The following is a 19,194-nucleotide window of genomic DNA, read 5'->3' as shown; positions in this document are numbered from 1 at the left end:
GTGATGTTATTTTCTTTGACATTTGTTTTAGAAATTGGTATTAAGAATATTGGTAAAAGTAATCATTTGTCATGCAGTCAATGCTTGTCTGGATTTTCTGAATCAGAAATTAACTGAACTAAACTGTTGTTCTGATCGGTCCTTTCTCAAGATTATGGATTGTGACTACAGATGGTATCTAGATGCATGGAAGGGATCATTTGACCAAATGGTGTGGACCTCAAAATGCCCTCTAACCGGCTGAAGAAATGGCGCTCAATACGGCCCTGTCCTGCACCACTTCTATCGAGAGATCTGAGTCCGAGCCAGCAACTGGTGTACAGTATCCAATATCAACTACTTTTTCTCTATAGCCCTTCTCTCAGGAGTACAACATAAATCCATGTGGAGTGAGCATGAAGAGAGATCTGTTCCAAAACTTCTCTTATGTTGCTGGTATACTAGTGGGCAAATGGACAAGACATAATAGGCGTTGTGGTGGGGCTCAGGTGAGACATTGAAATTGGGACATTGTCATGGGCCATTCACTTTGAACTGTGAAGCTATCTGAAGAAGAAAAATGCCAGAAGAGTGTCGGGAAAGGGAGGGGGTTGGTCAACTGTGCCTGTAATAGGTTTAGACTTGTTTTGAATTTTTTTTATTTTGGGGTATCAGGTTGATTGAGGAGGTCTAAACACTGCTAAATGTATAGTAATTTAGGCTGAGAATGCATTGAGATACTGATCTGTGAATTATAATCATGATGAGAAAGTTAATATTGGAATTATAGGTTAAATATATTGTATGTTAAAATAAATGTTCATTCTGCCAGTGTTGATGTGTGTTAAATTGAGGGTTATAATTTTGAGTGATAGAACCAATGTGAATCACTGAATAATGTCATTCAACATTTTGGTTGGATAATTCATTGTTTTGTTTTATGATTTGGAAACTGAATGATTTTTAAAAAACTGACTGATTGATTTGAGTACGTTTTTAGTATGTTAATAACTATGAGTGAAGCAATTAATGTATTATGGATTGATTGTTTTGATTGTTGTTATGCTGATTGTGACGTGTGTAAAGAAGTTGTGTAACAAAGAGATTGATACTATTCTCAGCATGCCCTGGTGAATGGAGAGGGTGAACTCTGATACTGAGAGTGAAACTGATCCTAATCTATTTCATTTATATCCATTGCCAAATTGCAATTGTTGACGATAATTATAATACTCTGGAACTATAGCAGGTTTGTGCTAATGGCGCATAGCCATGGGTGTTGCCTTATAAATAGTGGAATCATGATGCTTGTCCTGGGTCATGTTCATTAGGCACTAAATGGAAGAAATGTTACTTAAACCGGGAGTCACTACCTGGATTTGATATGCTAATTTTAGTTTCTACTATGCTAACCAATGGGGGTGTGCTCAGTATCAACATGATGATTTGTTTCTGTCACGATTCCCACCGACGGTGGTGCCCCCTCCTGCTCGGGTGGCGCTTGGCGGTCGTCGTCACCGGCCTATTAGCTACCACTGATTCCCCTTTTTGGTTTTCCCTATTTTTGGTTTTGTGCACCTGTGTTTAGTTTGGGTAATTAGCGGGGCTATTTAATTTAGCTGGTCCGCTTCCGTGTTGTGCGGGATTATTTCAGTACTGACGGCTCATGTTCGTGTCGGCGCTGTTTTACGCCGTGTGTGTTTTCTCCCCTGTGTTTGGGAATATTTGTTTTATGTGTGAGTGTACATTAAATACGCCACTACCCTGTGCTCGCTGCTTCCTGTGCCTCATTCCTTCACCACGACTACCAACCCGTTACAGTTTCGTACTGATGAAAAATGTACTCTGACTTAGATTGCTGAGGTTTTTTTGCGATATTGCAAAGTCTTTTTAAACATTGTAATTTTTCTTTTAAGTTGAGAGATATCTCAAAATTGGGGAATGTGATAGAAAAATTACGTAAGATATTTCTGTCCTCCTCTCCACTCTAGTTCCCTGCAGCTAATCTGGGCGTATGGTCACTAGAGATGGCTTGAGCTGACAAATGCATTACATAGACAAGAAAGTGTTTTACTAGAGATAGCTTAGGAGTAGAACAATGCCTCATTGTCTCTAAATCCTCCTGGCATCTGGGAAACTAAGTGTAACCCTCTCACCAGGCTCGAATTTGACTTTCACGATATTAACTTGCGTAGAATATCTCAACAGCATGGGATGTTAGGTGAGAAGGACATCTCCAACAAGAATCCCTGTTGTAAACTATCTAGGGTGATGACAAATAGGGTATTAACTTCAGATGAAATTATTATAGATTTTTGTTATTGTATAAGGATATACTTTCCCATGCATTAAATTGAAACAGTAAATGACTCCACCAAGGCAACATACATAAGGTTCAAGATGTGTATTATTATATTTTCAATGCACCATATCAAAATAAATTAAAATAATAAACCCCAATGAGTTGTGCACAACCCATGTCGAAATTATTTCAAGCTTGCTTAACCTGTTGGCGCGCGTTGGAGCTCAAAAAAATTACGACACACATAAAGTCCCGAAGCACCCCACCGTTGTGGTTACTCACTACTCGTAGATATTCCCTCAGTGAAGTAGGGCAGTTCCTTGCAGGTTTCCTCACAAGATCCACAGCAAGCACAGCTATCAATGCAGACAGTACTCTTTAGCAGTAACCGATATCCAATGGGAACATGAACTCGTTAATCTTTCCCAAGCAATTATCTCTCGGTGTCACACGATGCTAGGCTAACCTCAAGGCTGTCAAATACCTCCACGATGAGACCATAGCTTCAGTCTTTACTAAGTCTTTCTTATCAAAATTATAACAACTCTCTTATAAAATAAAATCGGTATTTCCCTTCAAAACTTGATAGGTATGGGTTTTGTTCTATTTTTATCGTCTTCTTTTATAATTTTTCTTCACCAACGGTCATAATGTAATGTCCATCCTTTTCTCAGCATCTCTCTCCCTCTCTTTTTTCCCAGGCCTCCCGTTAACCAGGTCAACTCCCATTGGCCACAGCTTAACAAGCGACCTTATTGGTCAAAACTTAAACTTAAAAGTAAACCAACCTATTCACTTATACATTAAAGAAATATTTATTCAAAAGAAATGCATTAACAACATTACAATTCGGGAGCAATTCAATCACCTTTTAAATATAATACCAATTAATTATAACAAATAAACTCAATACTTGGTTCTAACAAGAATAAACTCAATACTTGGTTCTAACAAGAGTAATACATAAGCTAGGGTGGGGTTAAGACAACAACCCCGTGCAGATAACGACCGGATGAACCCAGAGTGGTTTATGTTGCCCCTTGGTCTGCATGGGAGGGGTGGAACCAGCAATGACTAAGAATTCTTAGTGTCTGCATTTGTGTAAAGGTCAGGTTACTCGCCCCAACAGCAAGACTGTTGGGTTGACCAGCAGCATTATTGCAATAACTAATCGATATTGAATACAGATGATTGTTTGAAAAAATTACAAAGTCTCTCTCACTTGATTAGAATATTCCACAACACTTTCCTGTGGCGGTCCTCATGAGAGCCAGTTTCATCATAGCGCTTGATGGTTTTTGCGACTGCACTTGAAGAAACTTTCAAAGTTCTTAAAATTTTCCGGATTGACTGACCTTCATGTTTTAAGGATTAGCCCATTTTTTTCCTTTTTCGCCTAAAAAAACCCCCAAATCTAACTGCCTGTACCTCAGGCCCTGAAGCAAAGATATGTATATTCTTGGTACCATTTGAAAGGAAACAGAAGTGTATGGAAATGTGAAAGTAATGTAGTAGAATATAACACAATAGAGATGGTAAAAGATAATACAAAGAAAAAAACAATTTTTTGGTACCATCATCTTTGAAATGCAAGAGAAAGGCCATAATGTATTATTCCAGCCCAGGTGCAAATTAGATTTTGGCCACTAGATGGCATCAGTGTATGTGCAAAGTTTTAGACTGATCCAATGAACCATTGCATTTCTGTTCAAAATGTTATATCAAGACTTCCCAAATGTGCCTAATTTGTTTATTAATAACTTTTCATGTTCAAAATTGTGCACTCTCCTCAAACAATAGCATGGTATTCTTTCACTGTAATAGCTACTGTAAATTGGACAGTGCAGTTAGATTAACAAGAATTGAAGCTTTCTGACAATATCAGATATGTGTATGTCCTGGGAAATTTTCTTGTTACTTACAACCTCATGCTAATCGCATTAGCCTATGTTAGCTCAACTGTCCCATGGAAGGGACACCGATCCCGAAGAAGTTTTAAAGTAATGATAGACCGTCGTTTCTCTTTGCTTATTCGAGCATAATATGGACTTGGTCTTTTACCAAATAGGGCTATCTTCTGTATACCACCCATAACTTGTCACAACACAATTGTCTCAAATGCATTAAGAAGGAACAGAATTCCACAAATTAACTTTTAACAAGGCACACCTGTTCATTTAAATGCATTCCAAGTGAATACCTCTTGAAGTTGGTTGAGAGAATGCCAAGAGAGTGCAAAGCTGTCATCAAGGCAAAGGGTGGCTACTTTGAAGAATCTCAAATATAAAATATATTTTGATTAGTTTAACACTTTTTTGGTTACTACATGATTTCATGTGTTATTTCATAGTTTTGATGTCTTCACTATTATTCTACAATGTAGAAAATAGTACAAATAAAGAAAAACCCTTGAATGAATAGGTGTATCCAAACTTTTGACTGGTACTATATAGACATATATACACATAGAAAGAGCTATATACAATGCCTTCAGAAAGAATTCAGACCCCTTCTCTTTTTCCACATTTTGATGTGTTATATCCTGGATTCAAAATGGATGAAATCTTCTCTCACCCATCTACACACAATACCCCATAATGACAAAGTGAAAACTTGTTTTTATAAATTGTAAGACATTTATTGAAAATGAAATACAGAAATGTACATAAGTATTCACACCAATACTTGGGTCAATACTTTGTGCAAGCACCTTTGGCAGCAATTACAACTGTGAGTCTTTCTGGGGAAGTCTCGAAGAGCTTTCCACACCTGAATTGTACACCATTTGCCCATTATTCTTTTCAAAATTCTTCAAGTTCTGTCAAGTTCTGGTTGCTGATCATTGCTAGAGAACCATTTTCAGGTCCTGCCATATATTTTCAAGCCGATTTACATCAAAACTTTAACCATGCTCCCTCTCATTCATATCTCTATTTAATTTGATCATTTGTCATGTTACAGAGCCATTTGACCATCTTTGTATAATGATTCTTCACCTTCCTGATAAAATGGCCAAGTCCTGGCAAGTGTTTAGCTCTATCCAGTAAAAGAGAGATAAAAGTTGGTAGCTCTAAGAGCTTTCCACACCTGGATTGTAAAACATTTGCCAATTATTATTTTTTAAATTCTTAAAGCTCTGTCAAATTGGTTGTTGATCATGGCTAGACAACCATTTTCAAATCTTGCCATGTATTTTAAGTCAAAACTGTAACTCGGCCACTCAGGAACCTTCACTGTATTCTTGGTAAGCAACTCCAAAGTAGATTTGGCCTTGTGGTTTAGGTTATTGTCCTGCTGAAAGGTGAATTCATCTCCCAGAATCTGGTGGAAAGCAGACTGAATCAGGTTTTCCTCTAGGATTTTTCCTGTGCTTAGCTCCATTCTTTTTCTCTTTTATACTGAAAAACTCCCCAGTCCTTAACGATTATGAGCATACCCATAAAATGATGCAGACACCATTATGCATGAAAATATGGAGAGTGGTACTCAGTAATGTGTTCTATTGGATTTGCCCCAAACAAAGTGATGAAATCTGTTGGTATCATCAGAAAGATTGGTGGTTTGGTTCATCAGGCTTGCTTCCTAACTCTACGCTAAAGCTTAATTTACCCATATCCCATATCCCCAGTACATATGCCTCCTACCTATACAAGTTACTCAACATACAAAATACATTTGCAAGACTAGCCACCTGCTCTAATTACCTGGCTCCATCTGCACCTTTGTTTAACAAAATTAATCTATTGTCTATTGATGACATTAATGTACGCTAATTATGCACTTTCATCTACAAAATACTCATAACTCCCAGACAGTTTACCTAAACCCTTCAATGGATTCTTCCAGGTTAATTCTGAAATCCATCTATATAACACATTGATAAGAGAATTATCTAATAAAGGTAAATGAATCAATAATCCATGATTAATTAGTAGTTATGTAGCATGGATATATATAGCCTGTAGAATGAGTAACTAAAGGGTTTTATGCATAAGTCTCATGAGATTGACTAGGATAAGAGAGAAATGGAGGTCTGTGTGTTTAAGTAAACATCAAGAACTGTTAAACTGTGGTTGACCTGACCTAGCTTGAACCTTCCAGGTTTCCCTAATCCCAGAGTACTGAAACTGTCAGCTGGGTAAGACTTTACGGTGTTGAGAGTTCTAGGGAAGAACAATGAACTCTCCTTAGTGTTAGTGTGTAATGTGTGTGTGTAAATGAGGAGCCTGGTATATAATAGATGTTTTGTGTATGAACTGGAGAATGTTCTCTGAATAAACTGTACAAGACCTTTTGCAGAAAGCTGAGTCCTTGCCTAATTATTAACCCATTGTCTTACAAACCTTGGGAATTAGTCAAGGCTTATTGATTGTTAATTATTATCATTAGGATATAATTTTTTTTAACACACATTACATGTTTTTTATTGTATACTGAGTATATCATGTACAATTAATGAATAATAATGAATATGAAATAATGAATATGCTTTGCTTAACTGATTGAACTATTTTTTTGTACTTATATTTGTGGTGTGGTTTTCATATACTGTAAGCCCTTTTGGGCTTCCAACTTCACCTGTTTTTACCAGTTTTTTTATCTGCACTGTTTTGTCTTTCACTTAATTTCTTTGGGCGAATAAATACTAACTAAATAAAACCTTAAACACTTTGTATTCAGGACAAAAAGTTAATTGCTTTGCCAGTTTTTTTGCAGTATTACCTTAGTGCCTTGTTGCAAATAGGATGCATGTTTTTGAGTATTTGTATTCTGTACAGGCTTCCTTCTTTTCACTCTGTCAATTAGGTTATTATTGTGGAGTAACTACAGTGTTGTTGATCCATCCTCAGTTTTCTCCTATCACAGCCATTAAACTCTAACTCTTTTAAAGTCACAATTGGCCTCATGGTGAAATCCCTGAGCGGTTTCCTTCCTATCCAGCAACTGAGTTAGAATAGAACACCTGTATCTTTGTAGTGCCTGGGTGTATTGATCCACCATCCAAAGAGTAATTAATAACTTCACCATGCTCAAAGGGATATTCAATGTCTGCTTTTTTGTATTTTTACCCATCTAGCAATAGGTGCCCTTCTTTGTGAGTCATTGCAAAACCTTCCTGGTCTTTGTGGTTGAATCTGTGTTTGAAATTCACTGCTTGACTGAGGGACCTTACAAAATAATTGTATGTTTGAGGAAGTCATTCAAAAATCATGTAAACATTATTATTCCACACCGAGGGAGTCCATGCAACTTATTATGTAACTTGTTAAGCTCCCAAGTGGCGGTCTAAGGCACTGCATCTCAGTGCTAGAGGTGTCACTACAGACCCTGGTTTGATTCCAGGCTGTATCACAACCGGCTGTGATTGGGAGTCCCATAGGGCGGCGCACAATTGGCCCAGCATCGTCTGGGTTAGGGTTTGGCTGGGGTAGGCTGTCATTGTGAATAAGAATTTGTTCTTAACTGACTTGCCTACTTAAATAAAAGTTAAACAAAAACACATATTTTTACTCCTGATCTTATTTAGGCTTGCCATAACAAAGGTGTTAAATACTTATTGACTCAAGAAATTTCTTCTTTTCATTTTTAATTAATTACTTTGTAAAAATTTCAAAGAACATAATTCTACTTTCACATGATGGGTTATTGTATGTAGGTTGGTGAAAAAATCTCTATTTAATCCACTTTAAATTCAGGCTGTAACACCACAAATGTGGAGAAAGTCAAGGGGTGTGAATACTTTCTGAAGGCACTGTATAAGTTTGAGTTACCTTTTTATCGTAGCGTCCTTGGCGGATCATATAACTTTTGTTTGTCCTGTGGTCTTCGTCAATCTGACAAACAAACGGACATAGACGGGAGTTGGAAGACGTATTAGAGAATGTGACTTAACTTTGAGATCACACAATGATGACATGCTTTGGGTTGCCGCATACTGATGAACTAGCTAACCTTGAGGGAGACCAGGCTACGTTCATTGTACTCCAGCGGGGTGATGAGGTCAGAGTGGATGTGAGACCATCTCTTCCTCACCTGGCGCTCTCTCCTGTTCTGCCTGGTAACAGATAGCAACACAGTGTAAGAGGTCTCCCTCATAAAAATAGTTATACTTGACTGGGGATTCCTGTTCTAGTAATTATATTTCTATGGTCACCCTGAACATACCATGCTAGATAAAACAACCCTCTATGGAATCAGGCACCAAAATGGCAGATTTAAGGTGAATCTAACTTGTGCCTTACCTGTAGAAGATGAATGCGATGGTAGCCACCACCACCACAGTGACCCCTAAGCCAATGACAATGACGTTCTGCACCCCTAAACCTGGGGGGGGGGGCATGATTATGATGAGGAGACCAATAAAATGGACTGCGTCATAACTATACAATTTCTCAATGAGTGTGCAGGGAAGGGTGTAATTTAGGTGGTATTATTGTACATTGAAGTTGAGCGACTTAGGATTCAGTGCCTTGCTTAAGATCGCTGTCGAATCCCCAAGCCAACTTGGTGAATAATCTAGTTTGCTCACGGTTTTGAAACAGCAACCTTTTGATTGCTGACCCAATGCTCTTAACCCCTACGCTACCTGCCACCCTGATCTCACAACACTGGTTCTTGTGCCATATCTGTCTTATTGATCAGATCTGGGATGAAAAACGAAAATGAAAGACAGACCATACCGATCACTTATCGCAGACATTTTGGTGAAATCGTCCATAATGATAAGTACAGTGCATTCGGAAAGTATTCAGACCTGTTGACGTTTTCCACATTCTGTTACGTTACAGCCTTATTCTAAAATTGTTTAAATCGTTTTTTCCCTCATCAATCTACACACAATACCCCATAATGACAAAGCAAAAACGGGATTTCAGACATTTTTGTTATTGTATTACATATACTGAAATATCACAATATCACATAAGTATTCAGACCCTTTACTCAGTACTTTGTTGAAGCACCTTTGGCAGTGATTACAGCATAGAGTGTTCTTGGGTATGACGCTGCAAGCTTGGCACACCTGTATTTGGAGAGTTTCTCCCATTCTTCTCTGCAGATCCTCTCAAGCTCTGTCAGGTTGGAATGGGGAGTGTCGCTGCACAGCTATTTTCAGGTCTTTCCAGAGATGTTCGATCGGGTTCAAGTACAGGCTCTTGGCTGGGCCACTCAAGGACATTCAGAGACTTGTCCCGAAGCCACTCCTGTGTTGTCTTGGCTGTGTGCTTAGGGTCGTTGTCCTGTTGGAAGGTGAACCTTCGCCCCAGTCAGAGGTCCTGAGCGCTCTGGAACAGGTTTTCATCAAGGATCTCTCTGTACATTGCTTCGTTCATCTTTCCCTCAATCCTGACTAGTCTCCCAGTCTCTGGTCTAAAATAAATCACCACAGCATGATGCTGCCACCACCATGCTTCACCGTAGGGATGGTGCCAGGTTTCCTCCAGACACGATGCTTGGCATTCAGACCAAAGAGTTCAAGCTTGGTTTCATCAGACCAGAGAATCTTGTTTCTCATGGTCTGAGAGTCCTTTTGGTGCCTTTCGGCAAACTCCAATGAGCTGTCATGTCTTTTACTGAAGAATGGCTTTCATCTGGCCACTCTACCATAAAGGCCTGATTGGTGGAGTGCTGAAGAGACAGTTGTCCTTCTGGAAGGTTCTCCCATCTTCACAGAGGAACTCTGGAGCTCTGTCAGAGTGACCGTCGGGTTCTCGGTCACCTCCCTGACCAAGGCCCTTCTCCCCGATTGCTCAGTTTGGCCAAGTGGCCAGCTCTAGGATCAGTCTTGGTAGTTCCAAACTTCTTCCATTTTAGAATGATGGAGGCCACTGTGTTCTTGCAGACCTTCAATGCTGCAGAAATGTTTTGGTACCCTTGCCCAGATCTGTGCCTTGACACAATCCTGTCTCGGAGCTCAACATACAATTCCTTCGACCTCTTGGCTTGGTATTGCTCGGACATGCACTGTCAACTGTGGGACCTTATATAGTCAGTTGTGTGCCTTTCCAAATAATGTCTCATCAATTTATTTTACCACAGGTGGACACCAATCAAGTTGTAGAAACATCTCAAGGATGATCAATGGAACAGGATGCACCTGAGCTCAATTTCGTGTCTTATAGCAAAGGGTCCGAATACTTTTGTAAATAAGGTATTTCTGTTTTTTATTTTTAACACATTTCTAAAAACCTGTTTTTGCTTTGTCATTATGGGGTATTGTGTGTAGATTGATAAGGAAAACAATTATTTTTAATCCATTTTAGAATAACTCTGTAACGTGACAAAATGTGGAAAAAGTCAAGTGGTCTGAATACATTCCGAATGCACTGTAGCCTATACTAGCGAAATGTGAAGTTTAAAATGAAATAAGTTAGCTAATATGGGTAATTGTTAATGGAACAACTGATGGCTACAACCATCTAACTAGTAGTAGTAGTTTAAAGGATCATAAAAAAACTGTGGTGCACATTAATGTCATAAACGTATCATTTTATTTACTGTTACTGAATCAATTCAGGCAATTTATCGTGATATGGATTTCTGTGCATTTCGCTCAGCTTTAGTTTAACCCTTACCCTGGTCTGGAGTGTCATTTGGGAGATGTCTGCCCCAGATGAAGGATGGTTTACTGTTGACGATCTTGGTGTAGTTGTAGACAGTGTTGAATATAAATAAAGTTTCATACTGCGGAGGAGACAGGGAAAGTGTTAAAACATTAAAATTGACACGATAGAATGATTTAAGTCATCTGCTAAATTACTAAAATGTAAATGATGATAGCTGACCTACCTTGTTGTCAGTGGTGGTGTAAATGACAGAAAAATTCACGTCTCTGTCCCCATGGTCATCCAGCTTGTAGTGGCCTGCGATGCCTTTATGGAAACACATATACACAGCTTACACTAAACAGATCTACATAACTACACAAACAGACACACATAGACATACACACACACACACACACACACACACACACACACAGGTGGCCATATGTCCAGGCCAGACCACATGGCTTTATGTGTTGTTTCCTGGTCTCTTACCGTCGAATGAGATGTTTCTGAAGTGGTTGATATTGACTACCTCCGTGTGGTTGAGCTCAGACTCGGGCTTGCTCCAGATCTTTCTCATCACCTGACCAAACAGCAGCACTGCATCATGGTAAGCTGCCATGTAGTCATTCATCTGGAGAGAGCGGAGATTGATTGCACCCTGGTCAAAAGTAGTGCATTACTTTTTGCTCCTTTAGTGATAATTGAAATGTAGGGGCAGCAGTTCATTATAATAGTTTGGGGCATGGATTGCTCACAGCTCTTTTTGTGCATCTGTGAGTGAGTGTCATTCCAGTTTATGTCATCTGTTTTCTTAAAAGCAAAATAAAAATAAAAAAAGCAAAATAATATTTTGTAGGATGTTTTCTGAGATTCTTAATGTAAACATTTAGGGCAGTAGTGCCATTAGATGTTAAATATGACTATGGCCAGTGTCAGTGTCAGTGTCTTGTGAAAGACTCACGTATGACTTTGTGTCAATTGAGAACACTTGACTCAATCAGTGGTTCTCAATTCTCTTCTTAGGGATCCGAAGCAGTTCCAGAACTAGAACTACTGATTCAACTTGTCAATTAATACAATTATAACACCTATGGAATTTTAACAATATCATATGGCTAACCAGAATAAAAAACCCTGTATGGTTCTTCAAAAAGATCTACAATGAAACTTTGAGATTGAGAAAGGTTCTATATAGGACCATTCTCCATAAAGTAGCCCCAAAAAGGGTTGTAACCATAGCGGTACTGTTGGAAATGGTTCTTTATAGCACCATACTTGTTACATGTTGAACCTTATGAGCATGGTTCTTTATAGAACCTTAAAAAAAAATCTCTATTTAGCACCAATAAGTAATCTGCTATGGTTACATGCCAATTGACCCTTATTTGGCACTATATAGAACCATGTGTTTTTAGTGTGTACAGTACATAGGGAATAGGATGCCATTTTGGATGCAACCTCAGAGTACAGTGATAGACAGGGCCCCAGCCCAGCAGGGTGTCTCACCGTCACGTTGTTGCCCAGGTCTGTGTCCACAGTATAGTTCCTCGTGTTGGGCATGGTGAGAACCAACACGTTCTTCATAGCAGGGATAGAGGACTTATTGGTGTAGTACTTATCACTGTGGGGAGTCATGGGTGCATTGTCAATGACACTGCAAACACTGGTGCTCTCTGACAAGCAAGGCGATTACAGTATTAAGCCTCGTTGAACTCTTTCAGATGAAAAAATGCAAACACAAATAACAGACTGGGGAGAGAGAAAAAAAGAGAGAGAGAGAGAGCGAGAGAGAGAGAGAGAGGCAGAGAGAGAAATGGGGATAGAGAGAGAGAGAGAGCGAGAGAGAGAGAGAGAGAGAGAGAGAGAGGGGACTAACTTGTAAAGATCGACCAGGATGAAGACAACACTAGGATCAACCTCCATAGTTCCATTCTTCAGGTCCACGATATCTCCTGGTGTCCCACACACTATGAACACTGCACAGTCAGTGAAGAGGAGAGAGTGAGATATACATACATATATATATATATATATATATATATATAGAGAGAGAGAGAGAGAGAGAGAGAGAGAGAGAGAGAGAGAGAGAGAGAGAGAGAGAGAGAGAGAGAGAAAGACATATAAATTGTGGCCTTCAATGCCTGATTGGTCTCTGAATATTTTACTAACTTTGACCGAGACGGACACTGACATCAATCTCACCTGAGGAAGCATCCGAGCGATCGATACAAAACCCATAGTATGTGTAGCCCATGTATCTGATGCTGTCTGGTCAAAAAGAGTATGACATGCTGTTTTGACAAAAATAGTATAGAAAATAGTCATATTCTTTTTGGCCAGACAGCATCAGATAAACTACATGGCCAAAATGATTTGGACACCCATTTCAGCCACACTCGTTGCTGACAGGTGTATAAAATCTAGCACACAGCCATGCAATCTCCATAGACTTACATTGGCAGTAGAACGGCCTTACTGAAGAGCTCAGTGACTTTCAACGTGGCACCGTCATAAGATGCCACCTTTCCAACAAGTCAGTTTGTCACATTTCTGCCTTGCTAGAACTTCATCTGTAACTGCTGTTATTGTGAAGTGGAAACATCTAGGAGCATTAACGCCTCAGCCACGAAGTGGTAGGCCACACAAGCTCAGAGAATGTGACCGGCGAGTGCTGAAGTGCATAGCACACAAAAATCTGATGTGATTTAGGAGGTATAGTCTGTCCTCGGTTGCAACACTCACTACCGAGTGAGTGTTGCAACCGTGACCGAGCAGCCACACGCAAGCCTAAGATCACATGCGCAATGCCAACCGTTCTCTGGAGTGATGAATCACACTTCACCATCTGGCACTCCGACGAACGAATCTGGGATTGGCAGATGCCAGGAGAACGCTACATGCAAGAATCCATAGTGCCAACTGTAATGTTTGGTGGAGGAGGAATAATGGTCTGGGGCTGTTTTTCATGGTTTGTGCTAGGCCCCTTGGTTCCAGTGAAGGGAAATCTTAACATTACAGCATACAATGACATTCCATACAATTCTGTGCTTCCAACTTTGTGGTAACAGTTTGGGGAAGGCCCTTTGCTGTTTCAGCATGACAATGCCCCCATGCACAAAGCGAGGTCCATACAGAAATGCTTTGTTGAGATCTGTGTGGATGAACTTGACTGGCTTGCACAGAGCCCTGACCTCAACCCCATCGACCCCTTTGGGATGAATTGGAACGTCTGCGAGCCAAGCCTAATCGCTCAACATCAGTGCCCAACCTCACTAATGCTTTTGTGGCTGAATGGAAGCAAGTGCCCACATTAATGTTCCATCTGTGGAAAGCCTTCCCAGAAGAGTGGAGGCTGTTATAGCAGCAAAGGGGGGACCAATTCCGTATTAATGACCATGATTTTGGAATGAGATGTTCGACGAGCAGGTGTCCACTTACAGTTGAAGTCGGAAGTTTACATACACCTTAGCCAAATACATTTAAACTCAGTTTCACAATTCCTGACATTTAATCCTAATACAAATTCCATCTTGGGTCAGTTAGGATCACCACTTTATTTTAAGAATGTGAAATGTCAGAATAATAGTAGAGTGAATGATTTATTTCAGCTTTTATTTCCTTCATCACATTCCCAGTGGGTCAGAAGTTTACATACACTCAATTAGTATTTGGTAGCATTGTCTTTAAATTGTTTAACTTGGGTCAAACATTTTGGGTAGCCTTCCACAAGCTTCCCACAATAAGTTGGGTGAATTTTGGCCGATTCCTCCTGACAGAGCCGGTGTAACTAAGTCAGGTTTGTAGGCCTCCTTGCTCGCGCATGCTTTTTCAGTTCTGCCAACAAATTTTCTGTTGGATTGAGATCAGGGCTTTGTGATGGCCACTCCAATACCTTGACTTTGTTGTCCTTAAGCCATTTGGCCACAACTTTGGAAATATGCTTGGGGTCATTGTCCATTTGGAAGACCCATTTACGATCAAGCTTTAACTTCCTGACTGATGTCTTGAGATGTTGCTTCAATATATCCACATAATTTTCCTGCCTCATGATGCCATCTATTTTGTGAAGTGCACCAGTCTCTCCTGTAGCAAAGCACCTCCACAACATGAGGCTGCCACCCCCGTGCTTCACGGTTGGGATGGTGTTCTTCGGCTTGCAAGCCTCCCCCTTTTTCCTCCAAACATAACGATGGTCATTATGGCCAAACATTTCTATTTTTGTTTCATCAGACCAGAGGACATTTCTCCAAAAAGTACGATCTTTGTCCCCATGTGCAGTTGCAAACCGTAGTCTGGCTTTTTTATGGCAGTTTTGGAGCAGTGGCTTCTTCCTTGCTGAGCGGCCTTTTAGGTTATGTCGATATAGGACTCGTTTTACTGTGGATATAGATACTTTTGTACCTGTTTCCTCCAGCATCTTCACAAGGTCCTTTGCTGTTGTTCTGGGATTGATTCGCACTTCTCGCACCAAAGTACGTTCATCTCTAGGAGACAGAATGCGTCTCCTTCCTGAGCGGTATGACAGCTGCGTGGTCCCATGGTGTTTATACTTGCGTACTGTTGTTTGCACAGATGAACGTGGTACCTTCAGGCATTTGGAAATTGCTCCCAAAGATGAACCAGACTTGTGGAGGTCTACAATTTTTTTTCTGGGGTCTTGGCTGATTTCTTTTGATTTTCCCGTGATGTCAAGCAAAGATGCACTGAGTTTGAAGGTAGGTCTTGAAATACATCCACAGGTACACCTCCAATTGACTCAAATGATGTCAATTAGCCTATCAGAAGCTTCTAAAGCCATGACATAATTTTCTGGAATTTTCCATGGTGTTTAAAGGCACAGTCAACTTGGTGTATGTAAACTTCTGACCCACTGGAATTGTGATACAGTGAAATATAAGTGAAATAATCTGTCTGTAAACAGTTGTTGGAAGAATTACTTGTGTCATGCACAAAGTAGATATCCTAACTGACTTGCCAAAACTATAGTTTGTTAACAAGAAATTTGTGCAGTGGTTGAAAAACGAGTTTTAATGACTCCAACCTAAGTGTATGTAAACTTCAGACTTCAAAAGTACATGGGCTACATATACTAAGACAGGGGGGAGCTGTTCGCTCAGATACTTTCTCTGGGGAAATGGATTCAGCCTTGTGCGAATTGAAGGAATATTATGAAACACGGATAGACACGAGTGATAAATTATTTTCTATATTGTTTTTTTTTTAATTGTAAAACAAATTCTCCATGAATGCACACCACTTTGTAGGCTGAATGTCAATACACTTATGGTGTTTGTAATAGATATCTCTTTCCATTCAAATGGCGGGTGCACAGTGCATTTCCCTCCCGACTTGCGCAGTGGTCTAAGGCACTGCATCGCAGTGCAAGAGGTGTCACTACAGTCCCTGGTTCGAATCTAGGCTGTATCACATCTGGACGTGATTGGGAGTCCCATAGGGTGGCGCACAGTCCAGCGTCGCCGGCGTAGGTTAAATTAAAGAAATAAAAAAATTGTTCAGACGTTGGACTTATTTTGAAGTAGACAAACGTATGCAGGTAACCTACTGTATTTAACCTACTTTTGAAAGTGATTTATTTGACAATCAGATGAAAACATAATGACTGGTTGTGTTCATGACATATTAAAATGAAATACATATTTACAGTTAAATTCTGTCTTTACTATAAAGCCCATAAAAAAATTACATTCGCTCCTATGCACACATAGGACGTCCAATTAGAAAAGTAGAGAGCCCCCGAATGTCACAGTGTAATTTGCACTTGTGATGGCACTTTCAAGTGAATTTACTGCTGTATGCTAATACCCTTTTATGAATCCTGACCTTGAATGCAAACACTGTAACAAGACTTTTGGAATTGACTCATGATTTATTTGAACTGTAAAATGTACCAACGCTAAGCTGAAGCATTTAATGCGTTGAACCATCATAATTATATACAAAAAAATCCACCTTGCAAATGTTATGGCCACCATAAACTGGGTCTGTGCCCCACCTTGTCCACCCATTCAAAATGTTCTGGACACTCCATTGCTGGCCTTCCCCCTGGTGGGCTATCTATCTGCCAATCCTCCAGATTTGTGAAAGGAGTGAGATGATGTGAGTTTACTTACAATTGCTTGTCCTCTTTTTGGAGTTTAGTTCCATTCTAAGGACTTCCGCTTTGGTTATAACTTGGGTATTTTTGACATGTAAGGAAAAGTGAGCTGAGCCTGTACCAAGTGCATTGATGTACCTGAGGAGGGATGGGGAAATACAATGATATCAGTATCAACATCAGATCTAAGGAAATATAATATACACAAATAAATAATCTCAGTCATCAAATTGGCCATTAGCATACGGAATCACTTGTCAATTAATATCCACCTTCACCCTTTTCCAGCATATCACACCAATATAACTGACAAGTCCAGACACAAGTGACTCAAAAGCAACTCAAAGGAAACTCACAAACAGCTCACAAATGTCTCACAAGCGACCCACAAGTAAATCACTCACCAGAAGCAGTCCTCAGTGTTCTCCTGCTTCTTATAGAGGAAGGCTGTGGACCACTTGGGTTTGATATTGTTGTTGAAGTCCCAGAATTTTGTGAAGAATGTGGAGATCTTGCGTGCAGGGGGCAATATGCGGGTCAGGTTGTCTTTGTAGTCACAGGACAGAGCAAAGCTGCCTGCTGAGATGATGGGCATGAGGAGCTTCAGACCAACCTCTTGACTGGAACATTGATAGGGGAGGGAGAGAGTGATTGAGGGAGGGAGGGCGAGAGGGAGAGAAAGAGAAAGAAAGAGGGATGGAGACAGAGAGAGAGAGAGAGGGAGACGGGCAGAGAGATGGAGGGTATGTGAGACAGAAAGACAGACAGACACACACAGGGGAGAGTGGGAGAATGACACAACAGTATGTAATGAATTACTGTGTTATTAAAATGTTGAATAAAGGTGAGGGCAATATATATAGAGGAAGTAAAAGAGAAAGGGTGTCACGGCAACACAACACTTACTCAACCATCTGAAAGGTAGCATGGGTACAGGTGGGCCCCAGCAAAACCCAGCCCTCCTGGCCTGTTTTCTGAAACAAAGGAGAAGCAGCTTAGATATGTGAATATTTGTTTGTGTGTGTGTGTGTGTGTGTGTGTGTGTGTGTATGTGTGTGTGTGTGTGTGTGTGTGTGTATGTGTGTGAGAGTTGGTTAACACTCACAGTTAGATTCTTCAAGGTCTCCACCACCTCACAGGTGCTGCTTTGGCAGCCTTTCTTGCTGTACAAACTAGTCTTGAGCCCAAGGAAGTTTGCAGTCAGGTTTTGCTTCACTCCTTGGAAAAGAAAACGGCAATACACCATAATGATGGCTACAAAGATTAAGGACCCACAGATAGTAATTCAGCAGAACATCAAATCTGAGCTGATAAGATAACTTAAAACACAAGAAAGTAAGCTAGAAATATTTAGGTTAGGCTAAGATCCTTACATCTATAACACAATGTAGGCCTAGGATATCCTTATAAACCAATGTTGTTTTTTATAGCCTGCTATATGTGATAATTGTACACTACCAATTAAGGGGGCTCAGCCACGGTGGGACTTGAACACCCTGTGCAAACTCTCTATTCATTTACAGTTTTTAAATTATGATTACATTTACCATTTGGACAGCTTTTACAAGGGAGTTCAGCGTCGAGCTGGATCGCACTCTCCACAGCGCTACGGACAAATGTCATACTCCAGGGAGAGATGTCGTCATCCAGCAGAACTACGTTCATCATGATCCCATCCAGACAGTGAGGGTATATCGTCTCGCATCGGCCTGCGATCAACACCATCCAGCAGACACACACCCACCAACCTCTATAAGCCATTCTGAGGACTTAATGTATAAGCTAATGAATGTTCCTATTTTTCATAAGGCGAGTCTTTGGATTTCCCAGTCTAGATGACCTGTACTGGCACTAATTATGTTGTGGAGATGTTCAATGACAAGACATTGAGCTGTGGGTTGATAAAATCCATTTGCCAGAAATGTTCTAATAATTCCAAAAAGTAAAAAGTTACTTGTCATCCCTTTTATTCTGTATTCCAAATATCGCAATATTCTCACGCAATATATATTCCATTCAGTACATGTACTTTTTCCAGTTGGAAAAGAAAACAAAATTGGTGTGTGAAAAACAGTCTATAAAAATGTAGTTACTTCTCTGAATGTCTCAAACGTTTTTCATTCATTTAACGACTTACTATGAAATCTTTCATTAATCGACTGCTTTGTTTCAAAACAAGGATATATGGATTTACACACCTGCTTTGTTCCGCTCAGATTCGTCAACTCACCTGTGCTTTCTTAACTCAC

At 40.0% G+C, this 19,194-nt stretch overlaps 1 protein-coding gene across 2 annotated transcripts in view; it reads right to left on the bottom strand.

The window, feature by feature from the left end:
- LOC106589536 (heat-stable enterotoxin receptor) overlaps window positions 1-19,194 on the bottom strand; it is a 30,286-nt gene that overhangs the window by 10,875 nt on the left and 217 nt on the right. The window contains exons 2-14 of one of the 2 annotated variants that reach the window (XM_014179640.2): window positions 18,493-18,654; window positions 18,051-18,163; window positions 17,852-17,919; window positions 17,350-17,565; window positions 16,962-17,083; window positions 12,707-12,806; window positions 12,337-12,451; window positions 11,320-11,461; window positions 11,069-11,151; window positions 10,855-10,963; window positions 8,524-8,605; window positions 8,234-8,336; window positions 8,053-8,115 (exon numbers count right to left, since the gene is read on the bottom strand). In XM_014179640.2, coding sequence (XP_014035115.1) covers window positions 8,053-8,115; window positions 8,234-8,336; window positions 8,524-8,605; window positions 10,855-10,963; window positions 11,069-11,151; window positions 11,320-11,461; window positions 12,337-12,451; window positions 12,707-12,806; window positions 16,962-17,083; window positions 17,350-17,565; window positions 17,852-17,919; window positions 18,051-18,163; window positions 18,493-18,613 — 1,437 coding nt within the window. In that variant the 5' untranslated portion in view covers window positions 18,614-18,654. Of the gene's footprint in view, window positions 1-8,052; window positions 8,116-8,233; window positions 8,337-8,523; window positions 8,606-10,854; window positions 10,964-11,068; window positions 11,152-11,319; window positions 11,462-12,336; window positions 12,452-12,706; window positions 12,807-16,961; window positions 17,084-17,349; window positions 17,566-17,851; window positions 17,920-18,050; window positions 18,164-18,492; window positions 19,188-19,194 lie in introns of those variants that run through there. The other variant, XM_014179636.2, reaches the window with a different exon arrangement.

This window comes from Salmo salar, chromosome ssa28, assembly GCF_905237065.1.
Source record: "Salmo salar chromosome ssa28, Ssal_v3.1, whole genome shotgun sequence".
In the NCBI taxonomy this organism is placed as follows: Eukaryota; Metazoa; Chordata; class Actinopteri; order Salmoniformes; family Salmonidae; genus Salmo; species Salmo salar.
Note: the sequence above shows the minus strand (reverse complement) of the source record. Positions and strands in the feature narration are given on the sequence as shown.